This window comes from Choloepus didactylus, chromosome 5, assembly GCF_015220235.1.
Source record: "Choloepus didactylus isolate mChoDid1 chromosome 5, mChoDid1.pri, whole genome shotgun sequence".
NCBI classification, from domain to species: domain Eukaryota; kingdom Metazoa; phylum Chordata; class Mammalia; order Pilosa; family Megalonychidae; genus Choloepus; species Choloepus didactylus.
This window is the reverse complement of record NC_051311.1, coordinates 53,426,788-53,449,133: the sequence shown is the minus strand read 5'-3', so window position 1 is coordinate 53,449,133 and position 22,346 is coordinate 53,426,788. Positions and strand designations below refer to the sequence as shown.

General features: G+C 35.9%; 1 protein-coding gene across 1 annotated transcript in view; it reads right to left on the bottom strand.

The window, feature by feature from the left end:
• DGKI (diacylglycerol kinase iota) overlaps positions 1-22,346 on the bottom strand; it is a 538,644-nt gene that overhangs the window by 224,927 nt on the left and 291,371 nt on the right. The window contains 5 exon segments of the mRNA XM_037836080.1: positions 1,765-1,876; positions 3,282-3,355; positions 6,958-7,020; positions 8,007-8,062; positions 20,785-20,863. Of these exon segments, the coding sequence (XP_037692008.1) occupies positions 1,765-1,876; positions 3,282-3,355; positions 6,958-7,020; positions 8,007-8,062; positions 20,785-20,863 (384 nt within the window).

Below are 22,346 nucleotides of genomic sequence, written 5' to 3'. Positions count from 1 at the left end.
AAGATATTTCTGCAGATGGGATTAGCATCTACAATCAGTTGACTTTAAGTAAAAGAAATTAACCTCCAATAATGTGGGTGGACCTCATCCAATAAGTTGGAGACTTCAAATTCAACGAACTGAGGGTTCTCTGCCAGAAGAAGGAATTCTGTCTCAAGATGACATCCTCTACTCCTTCCTGAGTTTACTGCATAAGGAAGTTGGACCCAAGACTTTAACATTACTCTTACTGGGTTTTCCAGACTCTGACCTATCCCATAAAATTCAGACTTGCCAGCCCCCACAATTGCATAAGTCAATTCCTTACAATAACTCTTCATACCTGTATCCTATTGGTTTTCTTTCTTTGGAGAACTCTGATAAACCCTCCCAGGCTGAGGTAAGAATCATCTGCCTTCAAATACTGCCTGACAGCCTTCTGCTGCACAGTTTTAATTAGGAATTCAGGCAAATGGTAAACATTTAATAAAAGTTCACTGCATTAGTGAATAAATGAGTAAAATGTATAGGGTCAGTTTTTCCCACCATATACTAGCATGTTTTTGTCACCTCCATATCCTTTCTGAACTTAATCCTGTTTGCTCTTGGTTGTGTCTTCAGCTGCAATTAGCATAAAGAGCTTTGGAGACAAAGAGCTGTATGTGTCATCTACAGCCCTGAAAAGTAGGCAATCCAAGCCCAATCTTTCACACTGTAACAACCATTGCATTCTAGAGATGGCAGACATAAACAATATTACTATCTCAGGTCATGGTGATTCTTGCCATAATCGTAATAGGTCACTTTGTTAAACTTCACTAATTCAAGATGATTGAGAAAAAGTCATTTGGAATCCATGAGATGCATGAAAAAAAGAGCTGTCTTGGCTTGTTTAGAAAAATAAATGCAACCTTCTTGCTTTCAAGCATAAGGTATAGCATAAGTGCTGACCACAGGTTGAAAGTAGAGGCTTTATTTTGATTTACTTTGTAAACTGATAGCATGACCTGACTTACAGAAGATAGAAGATAAGCATAATTTTTAATTAGCCCCCTCATCATTTAATTATAATTGAGAATACATGGCTAAAACCCGCTTGAAATTAACTTATACTATAGATTTATTTTTTAATGCAAGCAAACAAAATTATAAAAGTAATCTCAATACTGTATTAATATTAATATTAATAAATATTTAATAAAAGTTCACTGCATCAGTGAATAAATGAGTAAAATGTATAGGGTCAGTTTTATTAATTATTAATATTAATATTAATATTAATATTAATCAATATTCATTAATACTATGATAACAATACTTTTTCCTATTTTCAGGTGTTTTGAGAAAATGGAGACGTCCACCTCGTGCATAAGTAGGTGAGATGAAGTTGAATACAGATGACCAGTTTTCTTTTTACCTAAAAACTCAACTCCTCAGTAAATCCAAAGAGTATCACATGTCATGGTTTCTGCACCAATGCCAGACTACATCTGTGGCATAATGCTTTTTAATTAGCATGAAAACTTTGCATTTCATTGTGGTAGAAAATTAATCAGGAAAATAAACAAGCCCATTTGCTTTCTAAAGTTCAAACCTATGTACATCAATTTTCTTAGTAACATAAAAAATGACTTTTTTGTTCTTGTTTTTCCTAAGCAACTCTATAAATTGATAAATTTTATAAATTGATAAAGCAGGAGAGAAAATTATGCTGAAGTCCTGTGAAGTGAATAAACTCTGTGACTAAAATAGATTTCATTTCAATAAAACAGTTGTACTGCTTACCAAAGAGGCCATGGTAAATCCGATGACTTCTATATAGCCATCATCATGACGCTGAGGTTCAAAATCATGGTGATCTCCTGGATTGCCCCAGGGCATTGTGCCAGCACAATATCTACAAGATAAGAACAAAATCAGAATTAAATTTATCCCACTTGTCTTATAATTACCATAAAGGATTAATTTATAGTGAGACCCAATGTTTATTTAATATAAGAACAGTTTTTGGTTCTTGGTGCACACCTTCCAATAAAAAAGGACAATTATATTCTCTAAAATATCAGACTGTGGAAATGGGCTGCAATTTTATAAAAGCATCCTATGATGGCCAACTTTCTCCTAATTCATTATTTATCAAACTTTTTCACATGTCTGCTTTCTGTGAATATGCTATAAGTAACTAAAAAGTGGAATCAGAATTCAGTCTTGGGGATAGACTAATGCTAATAGAAAATGGAAAGGAAAATGAGGTAGATAAACATTCAATATTATATAAATAACTAAAAATAACACCCACAGGAGAAGGGAAAAAGAATTGAAAAAGAAGGAAAGAGTGAAGAAGGGATGAAAAAAGATAGGAAATTAGAAAAGGAAGGGAAAATAAAGGAAATTGGAAAAGCAGAGAAAGGGTAATCCAGAGGGGAGGGAGAAAGAAAAAAGAAAAGGAAAGAGAAAGAAAATTAAAGAGGACTAATAATGTTTCCTAAGAATCTAGGCCTTTTACCTAAAGAACTAAGTGGGAAATACTTCTGGAATAGGATTCTAACTGACTACACTGAGCACTGCCAAAAGTAATCAGGGTATTATAAAATGTTTTCCCAGCCATAGATTTGCATATAACTCTCATTTCAGTTAAATTCAGTCTAAATGGAACCTGTTTGCAGATCTTGCATCAGAGTCGCCTGCTGTGCAAATAACAAAGGATCCTAATTCCACCCCTCCCAAAATCTTGGCTTGGGAGCCTGGAATCTAATTTTATGCCCCTGAACTAAGGTGCTTATTTTCAGACTAGTTCATTTTAAATATCCCTTTTTTTTCTGAGGTATATAATAGCGCCAAAGAGAGCTGACACCCTGGCTAGAAAATGCTACCCTAATAGATGCAGTTTTTTCAAAGACAATCATCTGGCAACTATTTTGAATGAATTCTACACTCAAATCAAGCTGGATGGCTTTCTAACACAACTGAAGAAGGCTTTTGGGAAAACTACCCATTCTTGGTTAGGAAGAACTGCAGTAAATTAGAATTAAATTAAAATGTTCCAATCAAGAGGAATTTCTGGGTTTCTTAAATATGGGTCAGTAGAAACCATGCACGCTACACAGAAAACACATACCACAGAGAACACTAAACAATCCACGTATGAAATCAATATTATCATACCTGGAAACCTTTAATAAACCATTAAGATAACTGATTTTCATTGTTCACATCTGAATATTTTCTGATAGGAAAACAGATAATCTCAAATCAAACCAGAGCTCACATCAAACTAAGGAAACAATATGAAGAGAGCTTACCTGGGTATATTTAAAAATACTATACATTGGAATTTCAGCTCCTGAATCTTTGGGGTGAGATCTGTTCCATCACACTGCAACAATTTAAGCAGAAAAAGCAAAGGTTTTGAAGTAGTCTCAAGTCTAAAAAATTATTAAAGATAGCTCGGTTGACAATTTATAGCATGGTCTTCCTTTGCTCCTGTCTCTGCTTAAGTGAAAACCACTTAACTACAATTGGGAATTTAATCTCAATATACCTTTTCCAGAACCAGGGCACAGAGGTGGGTTTTGCTTCATTTTTAATGTAAAAATAAAGCTGGCATTTGACCACAATGATTCTTCTCTTCTCTCACAATCAAAGGAACTACTGTCATTCTTAATCTTGGATTTTTGTTAGAAGTTTAGGTTTGTAGCATCAACATTAAAAGATTTATGAATATTTAAAAGAATGAAAAGGCTGAAGCCTAAAGACAGTAGTGCTCTGTACTATCCAGAAAATGTTAGACAGTATTTTGAGCACTATGTGAAAGGTATGTATACTGAAAGCTTTTAAGAAGGTCTGTAATATTAAATTAACATTATCAAAATGTTAATTTAATTAGGCCTCTGCTGTCATAGATTTAACCTCTTTCAGACTTCGTACTGTTTTGGGTAAGTTGCTTCACTGGAGTCTCAACATGGCCCTGGATCTAAAGGGCCTCAGGCCAACTTGGCTTTAATACCTTCGTCCATGGCTTCCCTCATTGGTTAGTGCTTTCCTCAAGAGTGTCTCCTGATTCCATTCTACTAATCAAAGGAAAGGCTTTAATTTCCCTTTCTCATTTCCCACTTGAGATAAAAGTCAAAAGAGGAACACTCTGGTCACAATTGCAGACTTTAACTTAATGTCAGAAGTATAAAGCCTGCTTTTACATTTGCTCTCCTCACAATCCCATCACAGAATTTTCCCATTATCTTCTCTTTTGGAGACAGAAACAAAACATTTCCAAGCTCCCTGCAAATTTTTAAAGATTTCTTTAGGAGGAGTTTCAATCTAAATACAATGATTCTGCCATCAGTCAAGGATGTCTCTAAGCACCTGCCTTTTTTTCCCAACTGATTTTAACACGGTCTCATTTTCATGAGCATTCTCAGAAATTGTTTCTGGGAAATCTTATAGCCCTAAATGAACAAAATATTTTCAAATGTAACTTAGATAGGAACCAAATTCTAGCCGTCGATTTAAGGGGTTTCTGCAATACTCCCAACTACTAAGCAAGGATGAATGCTCCCAATTCATTTAAGGACTTGAACTGAGTTTGTAGAGGACCGTAACAAAGAAGAAAAATATGTAGACTTTACAAATTATCAAAGTTGAGAATTGTTTGCAAAGGAAACTTTAAAAATGGGATGTGATACATTAATAGCATGCAAAGCAGTATTGTTACATTACAGAAGAAAATGATAAAAATATTATTGTATTTAGAACTGCATTCAGTTTTTAATCACTATGTTTTCCTTCTGGAAAACACATCAGTAATTCAGAGAATTCATCAAATTATTTGCATGTATAACATGTTTCTGTGTATGAGCTCACTTACTGACAAATCAAATCAATAGCCAGAAGTAAACAAGGGAAGTAAAGAAACTAATGCTGTATGAAGGTTTTTGTTAATGACTGTTTCTGGATGTTTTGGTGTAGCATTCATACAAGTCTCTTACATTTATGTGATGGATTATTAACTATTACATCAAAAACACTAACTTCACCCTGTGGCAAAAATAAAAATGGTCTGCTGTTGTATACACATCTAATCACTCTAGCTACCCTTCCATCCTTTTAATCTCTCACTCAAGAAAACATACAATAATGCCATTATAGGAATATCCCCATGCCCCTCTGTTTCACAGCACAATGGTCAATAATCATTGCTTCAAAGTGATGTCTTATGCTCACTTTACAGAAGAGGAACATAAATTCCTCTGAAAGGTTAAAGAATTTCTCTGAAGTCACATCTCTAGTAAACGCAGACTTAAGACTGAATCCTAAGGTTTTGGATTTAGTTTCCAATGTTTTTTCCTCCTTATCAAAGAAGACATGACTACATATCGCAATCCATTTGGACTATTACATGTATTAGCTGATGTCAAATGTTTCCTAGTTATTTAGCTGCCATTTTGGCCTTCATGCAAACTTCTTTTAATCACTGCTTTACAGCCACCATGTATCAGACATTTATCACCCAGAGCACTGCCAGATATGGGAGAGAAGCTCTTTATTGTTTAGGAAACATACAGAATTTAATTTCAAACCAGATGACTTGAACAGTGTACTGCCATTCAAAATGGCCACTGCCCAGCATTCACTGGCTAGTGCTAACAATGTTCCTCTAAATGCTAAAAGTACTGCAAGGAACTGTAAAGGGTATTTTGGGCTGGGTTGTAGGCAGCTGAAGAAACAGAGGAAGTTTGGTGTAGGGTTGCAGCTACTTAAATTTAATAACTAACTTATCAAAATAAAGATCATTATAGTTCAATGGACCCTGTTTCTTTCTAAAGACAATATTTCATTTCTCAGCAGTCTACAAGTCAAAAAGATATTTGCTTTTTATCATTACTGAATGAGTAATGAAACATCTGATTGTGGTACCATGGTTGCTACTACTAGTAGTAGAAGCCTTTGTCCCCTATTCCAACTGATTTAGGAGATTCATGCCACATGTATGCTTTATTGTTGATTACAAAATGTAATTTGTGTTCTCTCATATTCCTATATATTCCTCTATACTTCTATTAGCCTTAGATCATATATTTTTCTCTGTTCTCATGTATATCTTTTGTTTTGTCACATACTCTTATTCTTTACCTATCTCATGATAAATTCAAATATTGCTATATTCCCATTTCTTCTCCTCATCTACATGATTATCTTTCTGCTTATCTTTCTTATTTACATTTACAATTACATGCAACATATTCAAGTCCATCCCTTCTTTTAATTTTTTAGTATGAGGAAATATTTTGTATCTTCCTTACAAGCTAATTATATGCTATTTTTAAATGAAAAAGAATAACTTTTTCTGTCCCTTTCCCCTAAGCAGTGTGTGTCCAAAACCTGGGATACAAACCCAGGAAGAAACAGCACACACATTCACATCATTCAGACGCAAGGAATGTTGAGGAGGTAGGAGAGTGAGTTAGCACAAAAAAGGTGAAATCAATGCACTGTTCTAAAATGAAGACTCCTCAGAAAGCCCTGGAAGAAAGATGTTTGTATGGTGAGCATCTATTTATACTTCAAGACCTAATAACTTAGCATCGTTTCTTTGAGAAAGGTTTCCCTGGCTCCATCATTGCCAGAGTTATCGTTTCTCCCTTTGTGCCACCACTATATTGTGCAAAGAGCTGAATAACGACACTTGTTATACTGTTAGGCAACAATTTATGTGTCCATCTCCTTGTCTGAGCTGTGAGTGCCTTGAAGAGTGAATCTAGTCTTATTATTTATCTTCATCCCCACAACCAAGATGGTGCTCAATATGTAGTAGGCACTCAGGAAATGTGGGCAGAATGAACTACACTAAATGATATCTAAAGTTCTAAATAGTCCAATAACTAATTTCAATATATAAATTGTTTTTTTTTTTTCTGGTTCAGTTTTTGCACCATACATATTCATGTTCAAATGAAATTAATCAATATATTCAATACTTACAACAACTTTAACATGTTTGGAAAGATCCCTAGAACTTCTCTGTAGAAAATCAGAAAAAGCTGCCTATACCATAAGGAAACAAATAAACAAAAAAAACCTTCTTTAAGTACATGGTTATACAAAATACTTACTTCCCTATAGATATCCCAAATATTCCAAATTTATCAAAAATATAAAACAAATTCTTTTTTTTTTTTCTGAATCCAAAATAAAGCAGCACAGTGGCTATCAAGTTGAAATCTTTCTCTTTGTTTTCAAACTGTAACCTATAATAGAATTAAGATCATGGTAGGAGAGTGAAAAAGCGGGTAATTCCAAGGGTCAGTTTAAAGGTTTAATTTGACCACCTTTCCTGACAACTTTTCTGTTAGGTGCTAATATGACGTTTAGCTTGCCGCTGAGAATGCCTTGCTCCACCATCTTTTTATTTCAAGACCCTCTATCCAATGGTGTAAATTTAAATGGAACTTTCTTCATCACTATTTTGGAGGTCTTGTTTTTTTTCTTTTTGACTTCTGGCCATTCACACTGAGGAGGTGAAGGAGGAAAAAGAAGAGGCCCCCTTTAATCTCATATACGTTCCCACGGAAAACTTCCATGCTTTGCCAATTTCTCATCCAAATGTCAATGGGTACATACCCTTGCTTACTGAACATTCTTACCACAGACTTTCTTACATCTTTCAGTCTAACTAATTTTCCCATTCTCTATATTGGCTTCTCTGTGTTCTTTGACATTTGTTTTCCCATCACTCCTTGAATATCATCACCTCTCTATAACATGGAGTTTCAAGAGCTTTAAAGCTCAAAGATGGTGAATACCATCTCTTTCTGCCAACTAACTTTATAAATACATCCTTACTTTTATTCTTTAAACCAAGACATTAAGCATTAAGCATATGTAGACATACACATATTAATGAGTGAGAGGCATGTGCAATTATTTTAATGTAGTTGGCATCTTTATTGCTAACAGTTCATTATCATTAGTAGTAATTTGTTAGTTGTAGTAATAATACGTAACAATAATAAAATGAAATATATACTTACCCCTGCATAAAACATTTTATTTCGAAAACGACTGTTGAATTTCTCTGGATTTGCTTCTGTGAAGAGGAAAGTTAAGTTTTGTTGTAGAGACCTTCTTAAAGGTAGTGACTTAGATTAGCACCCCTACTTCTTCCCCCTCCCTCCCCACCCCACAGTTCCACACATCCAACAACTTCATTATCAACTTTCCTCTGGTATAGGCCAGTTGCCCAGTGCTACATAAGTATAGTACCCAAGCTTGCAGCAACAGTGTCAACTGTAAGCTTTTTAGAAATGCAAATTATTGGGCCCTATCCCTAATGGGGTAGGGGTCTGAGTCTGTAGTTTTAAAAGCTCTCCAGGTGATTCTCAAGCATATTAAAGGTTGTGTCACTCTGGACTCTATTCAAATGGAGGGTTGGTGGGGATACAGTGCAGAGGTGATGCGGAAACGGGGAGGAGGTGGAGGGGCAAATTTTGCTTGACTTCCAGAGAGCATGGCTTCCATAAACTATGTATGCAGCCTCCAAATGTAAATAAATGTGGAAATCTGGATAAAAATTAAGAGAGAATTTGTTTGCACATTTTGCAAAAACTTTACACTACTACCTGCTCTCTGGCTTGTGACAGGCCTTGAAAAATCATTTGGTTTAGTGTGTTCATAAATGCAAATGGTCTGCTGAATAGACCCAAGAGTTTATATTACAGCAAAGTCATTGGTTGGAAATGGTTTAATTTTGAGTTTGCTCCCATATGCTGTATAGGTTAAGGACAACAGAAAGATGAAACAAGAATTAGTAACAGAATTCTTCACATGAATTCAGAAGATTAAAACAATACGTAAGTGAAATATCATTTCCTCATGTATTTCTTTCTAATACAATTCCAAGACTTTCCAAAAGAACCCACTGTCAACTTTTGCTTTTTGCTATTTTGTTCCACAGTCTCATTAATTCATTCTGAGATCTATGTCTTTCTCCAAGTCATGTCTCCTTAGACAGCTGATTAGATAGCTGAAACTCTCCAAGTCCTAACCCTATCTTTGACTGGCAATTTCCAACTATTGCTGGTTAGATGAAGAAAAGTAACAAAGAACTCACTCAGTAACACTGGGCAGAACAAAAGCTACAGGTCCTCAACAAATAGCCCGGAAAAAATATTGTCATTATTATTAGAACATAAAATTATCACATGACAGGGAAACCGAGTAAAGGTTTGCAAATGAAAAAAATGGCAATAATTTTGTGGAGTTGCTCTTGAGAGCCATCTTCATGTATGTAGAGTTTCTGCATTTCAAATATCTCTTAATAATCCACTGTGTTCCACCAAATTAAGTACTCTAACCTTAATAATAAAACAAAACAAAAGATAAATGGTTAACTTATTGAGCACAGTAGACAAAAAGAAGATAAAAATGGTACTAATTGCTCTGCCTGCCTCATCTCCCATTCTGGGCCCCAGAGGCAAGCATTTTCACAAACAATGTCTTCTTCAGAATAAATTTGGCTGCTGAATGGCATGTTGTTTTGAACATGCTTTGACCCAAAATTGACTGGGTATCATTTTCAGTTGCATTAATTCTTCCATGCTTTATGGAACCAGAGGTAAAATACAAATATTTGTTACTATGCAGTTAGTCATAGTTCTGATACAGCTTTTTCTGAGCACTGACATCCACAGTGAGTAAATGAATCATATACCGACTATTAACATTTTTTGTTTGGAAAATATTTACATTTTTATGAGGTTTTTAAATAAATCCTGAATAACTGAAAAATCTTTAAAAAGAGAAAGAGATTTCTTTTTTTTTTATCTCAGGAGCCATAAAATTTTCTGTAAAACCTAAGAAGATGAGAATAAAAATCAAGAAATAAACTTAGGTTTTGCTGATTTCACTCACATAGTTAATGAAAACAATCATCTCGAATGGAATTTAACTAGATGAAATTCAATGAATAAGTCAACCTAAAAAGCAGAGATCATATCAAGGGTCCGGCATACAAAGAAGTGTCACATAGCTATCAAATAAAGAGGTATGAGAGTTAAAAATATTCTTTCACAGATGTGATTAGTACTAGGGCAAATTGGGCCAAAGGGTAAAGGACAATACTGACTGCGTTTCAAAACTTCAAATTCCATGTGAGACCAAGGGAAGAGATGTTAAATTGGTACAAGACCTATATTTCCTAAGCAATTTAACTCATACAGTTTGTTCAAATAACATACCTACATGGAACTTTTAATAGGAAGTGAGACCTGGTAGGTTTGCATAGGTGAGTGTGAAATAGACACACATCCCAAAGTAATTTGGACAGAGAATAAAAATATTTATGCAGGGTGCCCCTGAGAAGCTGGGGGGAAATGCAGAGGTGTTGGGCTTCCTCACCTGGATTGTTGCTGATGTTCTCACAAACATTAGGACTGGCGTTTGATGTGCTGAACCCTCTATCACGGGACTTGCCCTTATGAAGTTCGTTACTGCAAAGGAGAGGCTAAACCTGCTTATAATTGTGCCTAAGAGTCTCCCCATGGGTACCTCTTTGTTGCTCAGAAGTGGCCCTCTCTCTCTAGCTAACCCAACTTGGCAGGTGAACTCACTGCCCTCCCCACAACATGGGATCTGACACCCAGGGGTGTAAATCTCCCTGGCAACATGGGATGTGATTCCTGGGGATGAATCTGGACCCAACATTGTGGGATTGAGAACATCTTCTTGAACAAAAGGGGGATGTGAAATGAAACAAATTAAAGTTTCAGTGGCTGAGAGATTCCAAATGGAGTCTAGAGGTCACTCGGGTGGACTCTCTTATGCACTATATAGATAACTCTTTTTAGGTTTTAACGTATTGGAATAGCTAGAAGTAAATACCTGAAACTATCAAACTGCAACCCAGCAGCCTTGACTCTTGAAGACAATTGTATAGCAACGTAGCTTACAAGGGGCGACAGTGTGATTGCAAAAACCTTGTGGATCACACTCCCTTTAACCCAGGATATGGATAGATGAGCAGAAAAATGGGGACAAAAACTAAATGAACAATAGGGTGGGGAAGATGATTTGGGTGTTCTTTTTTACTTTTATTTTTTATTCTTATTTTCACTTTTTCTGGTACAAGTAAAATGTTCAAAAAATATATTGGAGTGATGAATGCACAACTATATAATTATACTGTGAACAACTGATTGTATACTTAGGATGATTGTTTGGCATGCAAATATATCTCAATAAAATTAAATGCTTTCATCTTGAGGGTAGAAATGGTATGAGGGAGATCTTGTTTGTCTCTCAGCTTCAAAGCTGTACATTATATTATTAACTCCCAAACTGAGCCTTCCTTGGAGGCTGGACCCTTTCCCCTTTTATTCCAAGCACAAATCAGACTCAGAAACAGAGGTTGGCAGGACCTAAGAGAGAAGTCTGTTAGTGTTGGAGCTTTGCCAGTCCCTGAAGAAGCAAAGCCATAGAAATCAAATGCAAAATCAGTATTCAATCATTTCCTTTCATTCATTAACAAGAAAGGAGGTTGGGTGACTGATTGTGTCTGTGTTTATGTATAGGAGTTGATGTGCCTTTGAGGATGCAGAACCAAGGAGTATGGGTCCCAACTACATCAAGAAAAAAGGGAGATATAAAGAACTGGGAAAGGGCCAGTGAGAAAAGTTAAGGGCTAATGTTCCTTAAGGAAGTTGCATCTATTAATTTGTATGAGGTAAACCATGAAAAGCCACTCTCATGAGGGGTCAGTGGTGCTCAAGGTATCCCAAGACCTCAAAGGTAGACGTATCCATGGCCTACTTCTCCAGATCCTAGGTTGCTCATTTTCTTCATCCACAGAAGAGGGTATTAGATAGTGATATCTAAGAACTGCATATTTCTATGCCATTAACCTGTTCATGAATCTGATTGGGCATCGAAAGTAACTGTATTAGTTTTCTATTGCTGCTGTAAGCAAGCCACTACAAATTTAGCAGCTAAAAACACCATTTATTTATTATCTTACAGCTCTGTAGGTCAAAAGTCTGGGCTGGGTTCACCTGGGTTCCCTGCTTAGGGTTTTACAAGGCTGAAATCAAGCTGTCCAGGTAGGCTCTCCTTGAGAGGGTCTGGAAAGGATTCACTTTCAAGCTCATTTGGATTGTTGGCAGAATCCATTGCCTTGTGATTGTAGGACTGAGATTCTGTTTCCTTTTTGGCTGTTGGCCAGGGGTCATTCTCAGTTTCTAGAAGTCCCCTCTAACTTCAAAGCCAGCAATGGCATGTCAAGCCCTTCTTAAACTTCAAATCCCCCCTGCTGCATCTCCCTGACTTCCTCTTCTGCCTTCCTCTTCTGTTTTTAAGGGCTCATGTTATTAAAATGGACCCACTTGGACCATCCAAGATTATATCATTATCTTAAGATCAGCTGATTAGTAACCTTAATTACATCTAAAAAGTCCCTTTAGCCATATAAGGTTACATAACTATGGACATACCATCAGAGGGCAAAGGTCATGGGAGCAAAATTCTGCCTATTAAAGTCCACCCTCTGGCCTCCATGGTCCATATCCCTCCCATATGAAAAGTACCTTCTCTCCTTCCAAGGTCCCAAAATGCCTCATTCCACTATAACATCAATTCAAAGTCTAGAATCTCATCGAAATTTCATCAGCTCAAAACTCCCAAATCTTATCATCTAAGTGGTTTATAATAATGGTGAGGCCCTTGGCATAAATCCAATCATCTGATGGCATATATTAATCCCATCCTTATATATATAACACAATGATATCACGTGTACCATCAAAATGGGGATCCTAAAACCCCGCTTTTGTCTGTGATTGGTCTCCCTTGCAATTTAGCTTAAAGTCCTTTTCAAATCTTTATTTCAGCAGTCGTCCCTCTCTAGGTCTGAAACACATTGACTTCTTCCACTCGATTTATTTATTCCCTTTTCCTTTTTAACTGAGCTCTTGGTCCCTTTCCCTTAAAAGGGCCCATGTTGATTATCCCTACAGACTCTTTTCTTTAGGCCAGTCCCATAGTCTTCCAAATGAATGTGTTTTCAAAAGAGCAGGAAGTACAAGATAACTGAGTCATCATAGTCTCCATATTGCTTTCTGCCTAGGAAGGTGTATGGTGATTGGTGCACAAACATTCACATTGCATTTACATTCTATACACAGATCATTTGTAAGTTTTGAGTCACTAAACACATATATTCAGAGACTACTAGAGTGTTGCAAAGGTCCTCAAAGGTTGTTTGGCCCCATGGTGGACTGAATTGTTATATACCAGTTTGGACACGTTCTTGGTCTTGGTCCATATCCTGGTGGATGTGGACCATTGCAAATAAGATCTCTTCAAGAAGTTATTCAGTTAAGGTGTGGCACAGCTAAATCAGTTTGGGCTTTAACCTGGAGTCCTTTATAAGCAGAATGAAAGTCTGACAGAAAGAAAGCCACAAGGAGTAGCCAGAAGCTGGAACTCAACAGAACCTGGAAGAGAAAGGAGAAGATGCCGCCTTTTGCAATGCTAAGTGACAGAAAATGAAGGAACCCTAAAGATTACCGGCCAGCTAGAAGATACTGACCTTGGGAGGAAGTAAGCCTCCCAAGACTCTGAAACCGTGAGCCAACAAATTCCTGTTGTTAAGACAACACATTGTATGTATTTGTTTTAGCAGCTAGGATACTAAAACAGCCCCCACACAATTCTTACATACTTCCTGCTCTTTCTCTGCAGAGCATGCAGTCAGCAACCCTATGTTCCCCTACAATATGGACCTAAGAAAGAATGTGGTTAAAAATTCAGGAAATTAGTAGTGTGCTACTCTATTGCTCTAGATCTCCACTCAAACACAAAGTTCACCAAGAGCCCAAAAAACAGAAATTCATGAAAGAATGCTCATAAAACATGTATTAGTTTGCCTTCTCACATATTTATTATTTTATCAATTAACATACAATTATTATAATTTTAAAAGCAAGCACTATGATATTCTAAACGTGTGTACACAAAAATTCCATTGGTCAAAATTTACAAGAGTCAGGTGATAAACAGACTGCACTCTTGGAATGGCACATGTAAAGGGAATCACAAAACCATGCATACACAATATCATGTCAAATTTGTGATTCTTCAGCACCGTTCTTGGAAATTCAGTATTGCACACATTTTTAAAATCTAGTATATGGAATGAAAATTAAGTGATCATATGATCTTCATTTTCAAATCAAAAAGTCTAATTACATTAAAATATAAAATAAGTAGTTGAAAATGTCAGCATGTTTTGTGTTCCTAAAAATATACAATGTAAAATTATTAATAATGACATAAATGAACCTTGTAAACTTAGGTTTTATTAGATATAAATGTTTCTAAGCCTTCTGTTGTTTGATATTTATAACTGATCAAAAAAAGTGCTATGCATATATTCTAACTTGCTTTGACTAATCTTAGCCCAAATTACCCTTAATGTGATTTGAGAGAGGGAAAACAAGCTCACACCTAAAGTGGAGTGAAAAAATGCAGTGCAGCCAAGTACGCATTCCACAAGGTGACACATTTCCAAGTTTTTAGAATTTGGTTATTACTCACATTATCTATGTATACATTTTTCTCAACTGTGTATGCTGAAAAGCAAGGCTCCCTAAATCACAAATCATCATGAGTTTTTCCAGTTGCAACTATTAAACACAAATCACAAATCATCATGAGTTTTTCCAGTTGCAAATTCAGCATGCATGTATTTCTCATCTTCCTCCTTCATTCTATTTTCATCTTCTTAACTGAAATTCATGTCAAATCCAATGTCTCCAAGGCATATTAGAGTACACATTGTGAAAACATAATGGTAAATGGCAACACTAACCTTCCTGATTTGCTCAAGTTCAGACATTATCCAAGGGACAACCAAGACAAGTGGGAATCCAATGAAGCTGCTCCAGCTTGACATACCTGTGATCCTCTGAGTGCCCATGCCATTTCTACAGCTACAGCAACCACAAGTCTCCCAGAAAGAACAAGTTTAAGCTAATTACAAAAAAATCTGCTGGCAGACATCCTGCCTCTGTGGTATTTGAACTGGCTATCCGTCCCCCAAAGACACTCTCGCTGACAAACATCCTGGCTCATAGTATCTGAACTGGCTTGCTGTGCTCAAAGACACTCTGTCTGAAACCATCCCTTACAATGATCTACCCCCTCCCAAGGCTATCTAACAATGCCCTACCCTCTCCCAAGGCAGCCCAAGTCCCAAGTGACCCAAATAAGCCATTCTCTAGACCCCAACCCCCAAGCAGGTGCTTCTTTCTGGCTCTGCTCCACATGCAGGTTTGCTCTTGCTCAATAAAACCTCATTCTTGCCCTACAACAAGTCTCCTGGTTATTTCTTTCATTGACACCATTAACTATAAGTGAAATAATATGTTTATGAAAAACAGCATGTGAATTGAACCCCATATAACTTACATCCTCATATTTTCTCCATTGGATACTTAGCCAATATTAAGATTTCAGTTTTATCATGTCTACATAAAGGACTCCCAAGTCCATGCCTAGGGTAACATTGCTAACTTAAATTCAAATTGTGTATATTAAAAAATCTTTCCTTCTTTGCAAAATCATCTCTCATTAAGGCAAAATATTTTTGCCAATATTATCATCATTTTCTAGCACCATCACAAACTTTTCACTATTGTATTAATTGGTCATCTAGCCCGTCTTCATGATGAGCCCATTATCCCTCTGTACTTTTTCTCCTGTCTGAAATGCCCTCAACCCACTTTACTTCTTGTCTACATCACACTTCTCCTTTATCTCCCAGCTGCATTTTGTCCCTGTCACTTCCCCTGCTACCAAATTTCTTTATCATTTACTCCTATACAACCTTTCTTGCCCTTACTATACATTACTTTCTGTTACTAGTTTTCTCTTATTTATGGGGCCTATACCCCATTTAGACATTCCATTATATCAACAAACACTTATTGAAACAGTAGCTGAGCTGAATACTCAGAATATAAAAACAAACAGGAAATTTTTTCCCTTTTAGAGGTTACAGCAGGAGAGGCAGGACTGAAAAGGAAACATCATGTTACATATGCAATGAGAGAAGTCTGTATAAGATAAAGTGGGAGGTGAACAAAAAGAGAATGATCAGAAAAGGGCTTCTGGAGGAGGTACACTTGACTCTTGAATGATGAATAGGGTTCAACCAGGGGTTCAAAATGGAGAAGAAAGTATCAGATAGAGAACCTTGGATAGTGAGAGCTTCCTAAGGGCAGACTGTGCTTGAGCCTCCGTGCCCAGACAAAAACCTGAAATGGGTCCTTAACATGATGGTAACAATGACATTTAGCGAGTCAATGCAAAAATATCTTTTAAAAAAAATAAACTGTCGGTTCTCTATTACATGAATCCTAAAATATTCATAGTCTTTTGAAACGTACTTATCTGCATGTCTCTGTACATTAGATGAAAATAGTAAATCCTAAATCAAATTTCAATGAAGCTCCATTAGAGTCATAATTGTATTTCCCTGTCCTTGTAGCATAAGGTTCAACTCCTCTGAATAAGTGATTTACAGTGAGGCAATAAAATTTAAGCATCCAATCTCACAGACTACAAGTGTGATGTGCTTAATATTCTTTGTATCCAAAAAAAATTACAATATCATTAATACAGTTGGCAAAGTGAGACTTAACTTTGCCACCTGATAACCATAATCATTGTTAACGTGGCTATACATTAATAGATTGGAATATTTTCAATGCACTTCCTCAAGCACTCTCATAATGCAATTATGATGATAGTACGGGACAAGGATCCAACTGACAATTAATGGCCAATCCTATTATAGCTCCAAATTTTCTTCCAAATGATTGCACTTTCTGATATACAGCAGCAATAGTTCAACCATGAATGGTTTAGCCACTTTGAGAACAGTAAGTAAACGTCTCTATTTTCCAATCTATCTTTTTGATTGAATATAGAAACTCAAATTATCCAAATGTTTGCCTTCTTTATATACCAAATCAATGAAAATGTTAAGAATATCTTTACTCCTTGCTTGACTTTCCAATGGTAATTCTAAGAGCATTTGCACAATAATGTCACTAATAAACTGTCTCAAAACAAATGTCACTTCAATTGCCCTGGCTAAAGAAATACAATATAGGTAGTTACGTTAATATCTGCATTTGCCTTCAATTTGATAGGCTATTTTCACATCTACACCAAAAATTGTTTCAATATTTTAAGATTCTGCCTTTGTGAGATATGTGTATTTCCTGTAGCTTGTTGGTATAATTCCCTATTTAAGGCACTATATTTTCTTGGTCAATATCTCATGGGTTGTTCTACCCAATGCTCATTTTTTTCACAATGGCTCGCATAAAGCTTTGACTCCCACTCCAGGTATTTTATGGAAAATGATACAAGTTTTGTGCTGTTGTCTCAAATCTGTATGGCTGTGTTTGAGAACAGTTTGAAGTCTCAATGGTGAGTGCTCTTGGTTTGAGAACAGCTACTTATTAACTACCAACAAAAATAAGTAAGCCGACTCCATTGAAAATGTGACCTTTCTATCTTTCTTTTCTTTTTGCAGCTTAGCTTGAGATTTTTTAACTGACCAGGTAAAACTATGGGGAATACAAATGAACTAAAAATGGTAAAAAAAAAAAAAAAAAAAAGAAAAGAAAAGAATAATGTGAATAATTATACTCTTCATCTTAAATAATTACTTTAATTTTAAAAGAAAAAACAGATTAAGAGCGACTGAGAAGCCCACCACACCTCTAGCCCTAGCAACCAAATCTGGTCCCAAAATTTTGTGAACATTTATTTTGTATCATTTCTAAATCATCTTCTTGTATATTTTATGCAGTCTTCTCACTCAACATAAACTCTCCTTAATCAGCTCTTTAGTGGCTGGCTTTCCTGAAGGTCTCTGGCCTTCCTGCAAGTCAAATGTTGCAATTTCATTCCATACTGCATTAAAGAACTTGCACTAAGCCCCAGTGATAAACTATTCACTTGGCATCTTTTAACCAATTATAATTTTAATTACGATTATAAATAAACATACACCTGCACACACACAAAACTATATACATACACACCTACAGCAATTTATATATTGTATTCCAAAATTAAGTCGTTCCAAAGCTTAATATAAAGAAATAAACCACTGCTCCTCTCCCTCAAGAATTAACCTGCTCACCTCTCACTCAGTTGCAAAATAATTGAGACTATTCAGAGACCATTCAGGTAAACCACACCCCTTTTCTACTAAGAAAGGGAGTTACAGACTTCACCATAATATAAGAAAATATATCATTTGCATAACCTTCAGATTAATTAGACTGAACATTAGGCTCACTTCAATGAGCTCATTGTTGACCACTTATTCTTTTCATGCTAGGAAGCCTATTTTCAAAGATCCATGTGAAAATTGTGTTACTTGACAGTAGTGTTAAGAAACTTTAGGGATTTTATTAAGAACCCAAGATCTGGAGTTTCCTGAGGAATATGAGAAGTAAATGAGCAAAAAATAGGTGAAGAAAGCCCCATTTACATCTCCAGATTATTTTCCTTCAATGTAGGAAGGGCAACAAGTTATAAATTGTAGGTTCCTCGAATTTCTAATCTACCAAAACTATCAATGAGGGGTGGGGGTGAGGGGATATTTCTGATTTGGATGTTTGAGGTTTTGTTAACAACCATCCTATCTGTGATTTTCTCACTAATCAGAGAGGAGAGGCCAAACTGTGGCTCTTTCTTCATCATTCGGTACAGCCTTTAACCTCTACTTAGTCTGTCTCCTTAAAGCATCATGAAAGCAAGAAAGTCACTACAATTGCTGAATTCAGTAAAGGACATTTCAAATTTACACTTCATTTACATTTTGCATTCTTACAGCCTTAATTTCATAGCTCCACTCTTACCTCTAGTACAGAAGAGCATATCAGAATTTTCTTTGCATAATTACTAGAATCTGAAATTTTTATTTCTATCCTCTAGCAATCTATATTTCAAATTCTATTAGTTAAAACCGTGTAGAGTTAAACCACGAGTTAAAATCTAGATCTTGTAGGATCTAGAGAAAAAAAAGTAAAATATCTCCTCATTTCTAACTTTTATCTAGCATTATTTTGGCTATATATAAATATATTTGAAACGGACTAGGTACTGATATTATAGATGCATAGACATAGTTATATAGTGCAGTTATATCTTAATAAAGAAAAGCTTTAAGAGAGAAAGGAAGAGAGAAAGATATCGATTGAGAATTAGACACATACATACATACATACATACCTAGGTGGTTGACTTATTTGGGCTACAAAGTGTGAGTCAAAATTGTAACCAAGAAGCTAGGATTTAAGGACAGATTATGATTACTGAATCATTATATAAATATTCTTTTTTACTTCCTGGTATATTGGAGTAGACAGAGTGAAATACCTGAAACCTGAACTGTAATCCAGCTGCCTTGATCTCGGATAATGATCATATGGCCTTTATCTTGTGCCCTTGTGATTATAAAAACCTTGTGACTAACCTTCACTTGTATCCATTGATCCAGTTTTTTTACTTTAAAGTCTTACGATCACTGAAGACAGCCCCTAATGTTTATTAATGAAGGGTCTTGGGTCAGTCCAGAAGTAACCCACCCCAAGTCCAAAGTTATCTTAATAACTAAAGCTGATTCTAACCAAACTGGGCCCACCTGACATGTGCAGTAGCTTAAACTTTAACCTACAAATCACATATACCTTATTATAAAACTCAAAATCATCCCATCATCATATTAGGGCCACCATTTCCTTACATATATTCTGTGACTAAGCATGTGATCAATCTGCACATGCTCAATAACTAGATCACTTCTAAATTACATAATCTGGGGCCATTGTACTCATCCTAAAACCTGCCCATCTTTTGATGCTGTAAAACTATCAGAATTACTGCAGTTTGGGAGACAGATTTTGGACTGATAGGCCATCTGTTCTCCTGCTTCATGCCTAGCAAAACTCTTTCTTTGAAACCCCAGTGTCTCAGGAATTGGTCATTTGAGCGCATCAGGCAAAAGAATCCACCACCTTGGTCGGGTAAAAAAATCTCAAATATTCTCACTTTGAATGGCATAAGAAAATTTTGATAAAATACTTAACAGCATGCCATTCTTTCTTCTTATTTCTCTTCTAAAAATTGTTTTACTCCCCTAATTTTGACTCCACTTATTTTAGTACTTAAAATTACCATTCACCCTCATTCATACCTCTACCTTGTTGAGTGGTGTTTCCCACTACTTCACAAACCTGATCCAATAATCATCACACCTTTTTCTTTCAACATACCACCTAAGTTGTCTGTTGTCTCTTTTATGCACACAGGGAAGATGTCTTTAATGCTTTTGCTATCAATTTTCAATGGCTCAATTATGAAGTGTTGAATTTTAATGATTAGTGGTTTGAGCAGGTGCCAGTATCCTGATAACTCTGAACCCTTTGTTACTTCTCAGTAGCTCACAAACTTCAGAATTTACAGTCATACTTGAAAATGAGAGGGCCAAAGACCTGGGGCATACATCTCATTCTGTCCTTTTCTATCATTGAGACCCTGAACCTCTAGGTCTCAAGATCACAATTATAATAAATTCTATCGGGCCTAACTTACAAGGTCTTCATGAAGTTTAAATGAAGCAATACTTAAATACACTGAAAGCATGTAAGTGCTATGCAAACAAAAGGGAACATGCAAAACACCTGCTGGAAACTTCCTCCCTGGAAGATGGAAATGGGACGTTGTCCTCACCTCTGGATTCATGGAACTCCAGTGTGACATGGGCATCAAATCCAAGACTGAAGTAATTATTGAAAACATTCAGAGGAAGCTGCAATGACAAACAAAGGTGGGGGCAAAGTAATGTTTAACAAGGTAGAAAGAAAAATTAACCCCCAAACCAGAAGCCTATCTATGGGGCAGTCCCTGGGAGAGAGATCAGTTACAACAAGAGGTGATAGGTGTTTAAGGAGAAGAACAAGGGATTCTTGAATAAATTCACAGGCAAAAGTTGAAATCAGGTAAATTTCCCAAGAATTTTAAATAGTTTTGGGAAAAAAGGATATAAGTACATATCATTAAATTAGAATTATTCTTAGGATGTTGTGATAATAGAACCTTGTTTAAGCTAAAGGATGAATATTTGCAATAGCTATAAAGAATGAGTCATTAGAAAGGAAATTCAATCGTAAGGAACATGTATAACTGACTTACTCAATGGATATACTTTTTTGAGAATTTAAATGTATTCAGAATATGAATATTGCAACTTACAATGAATAATATACTATTTGTCTACCCTCCACATATTTTCCAAAAAAGATTTTTTTAAAGTCATGTAAGTAATTCTCAACAAGGAGAAAAGAAAAATACTCTATATATTCAGTATTATTATGATTCCAATTTAGTTTATCAAACTTTATATCTTTAGCATGACCATGAAATATGCAAACACAGCCATGCAGATACATATAACAGGCCTTAACTTTCCTTCCCCAGTCCTCTAGGGCACATGGCTACTACTGCTACAAATAAGTGAAGGAGAGAACTAGGCATCCTAAAATTCTGCAAATAAAACTGCAAAATTGATGCAGTATTAAAGTTTCATTTCAATGTTAGAATAATTAGAAAGGACTGTGGAAAAATCTAGAGCTGAAAAGGTAATTCTCCCTTTTGTAATCCAGAGTGGACTATAAACATCAAATGAAAATAAAGAGAGGTAATTTTACCTCAGCTTTGATAGTGTTTCCAGATAATTATCAGGTTTATACCCCAGGTAGAACTGCACCTCTATTCTATTAGATTTAAGTGTTCTAACCCTTAAGATTTTCAAAGTAATTTTATTACAGTGTTGCATATGCCTCTTGATCAGTAAGATTTTCTGTTCGGCTAGAGTGAGAACTTTACCCCATTAAAAGAAAATGAAATCAGAGGGGAAAAGAGGGGGAGTGCAGCAAGAGAGAAATTAATGCAGAAAGAAAGAAACTGAATTGCCTTGGTCTCTAATGAAAGTAAGGAATAAACCCCACATAGAAGCCCCCAAGCAGAGCTTATAATGATTCAGAGGCCAAATAATCCCTTAGAAATGGTTACATCTGACTGGAGAACAGGGAGAGAAACCAAACACAAAAAACAGTGCCAAAATCATGCCTCATTCTCCTGGCTTCATATTTGAGAATGTCCAGTTCCTGCACTTAAGCAAAATACTAGTCCTTTGAAATGACAGCATATATTGCTGATCCTGCCAAAAGCACAGATACGTTCATCTCCTCTACCATTTATGTTCTTTTGGCTACATTTCTAACCCATGTCTT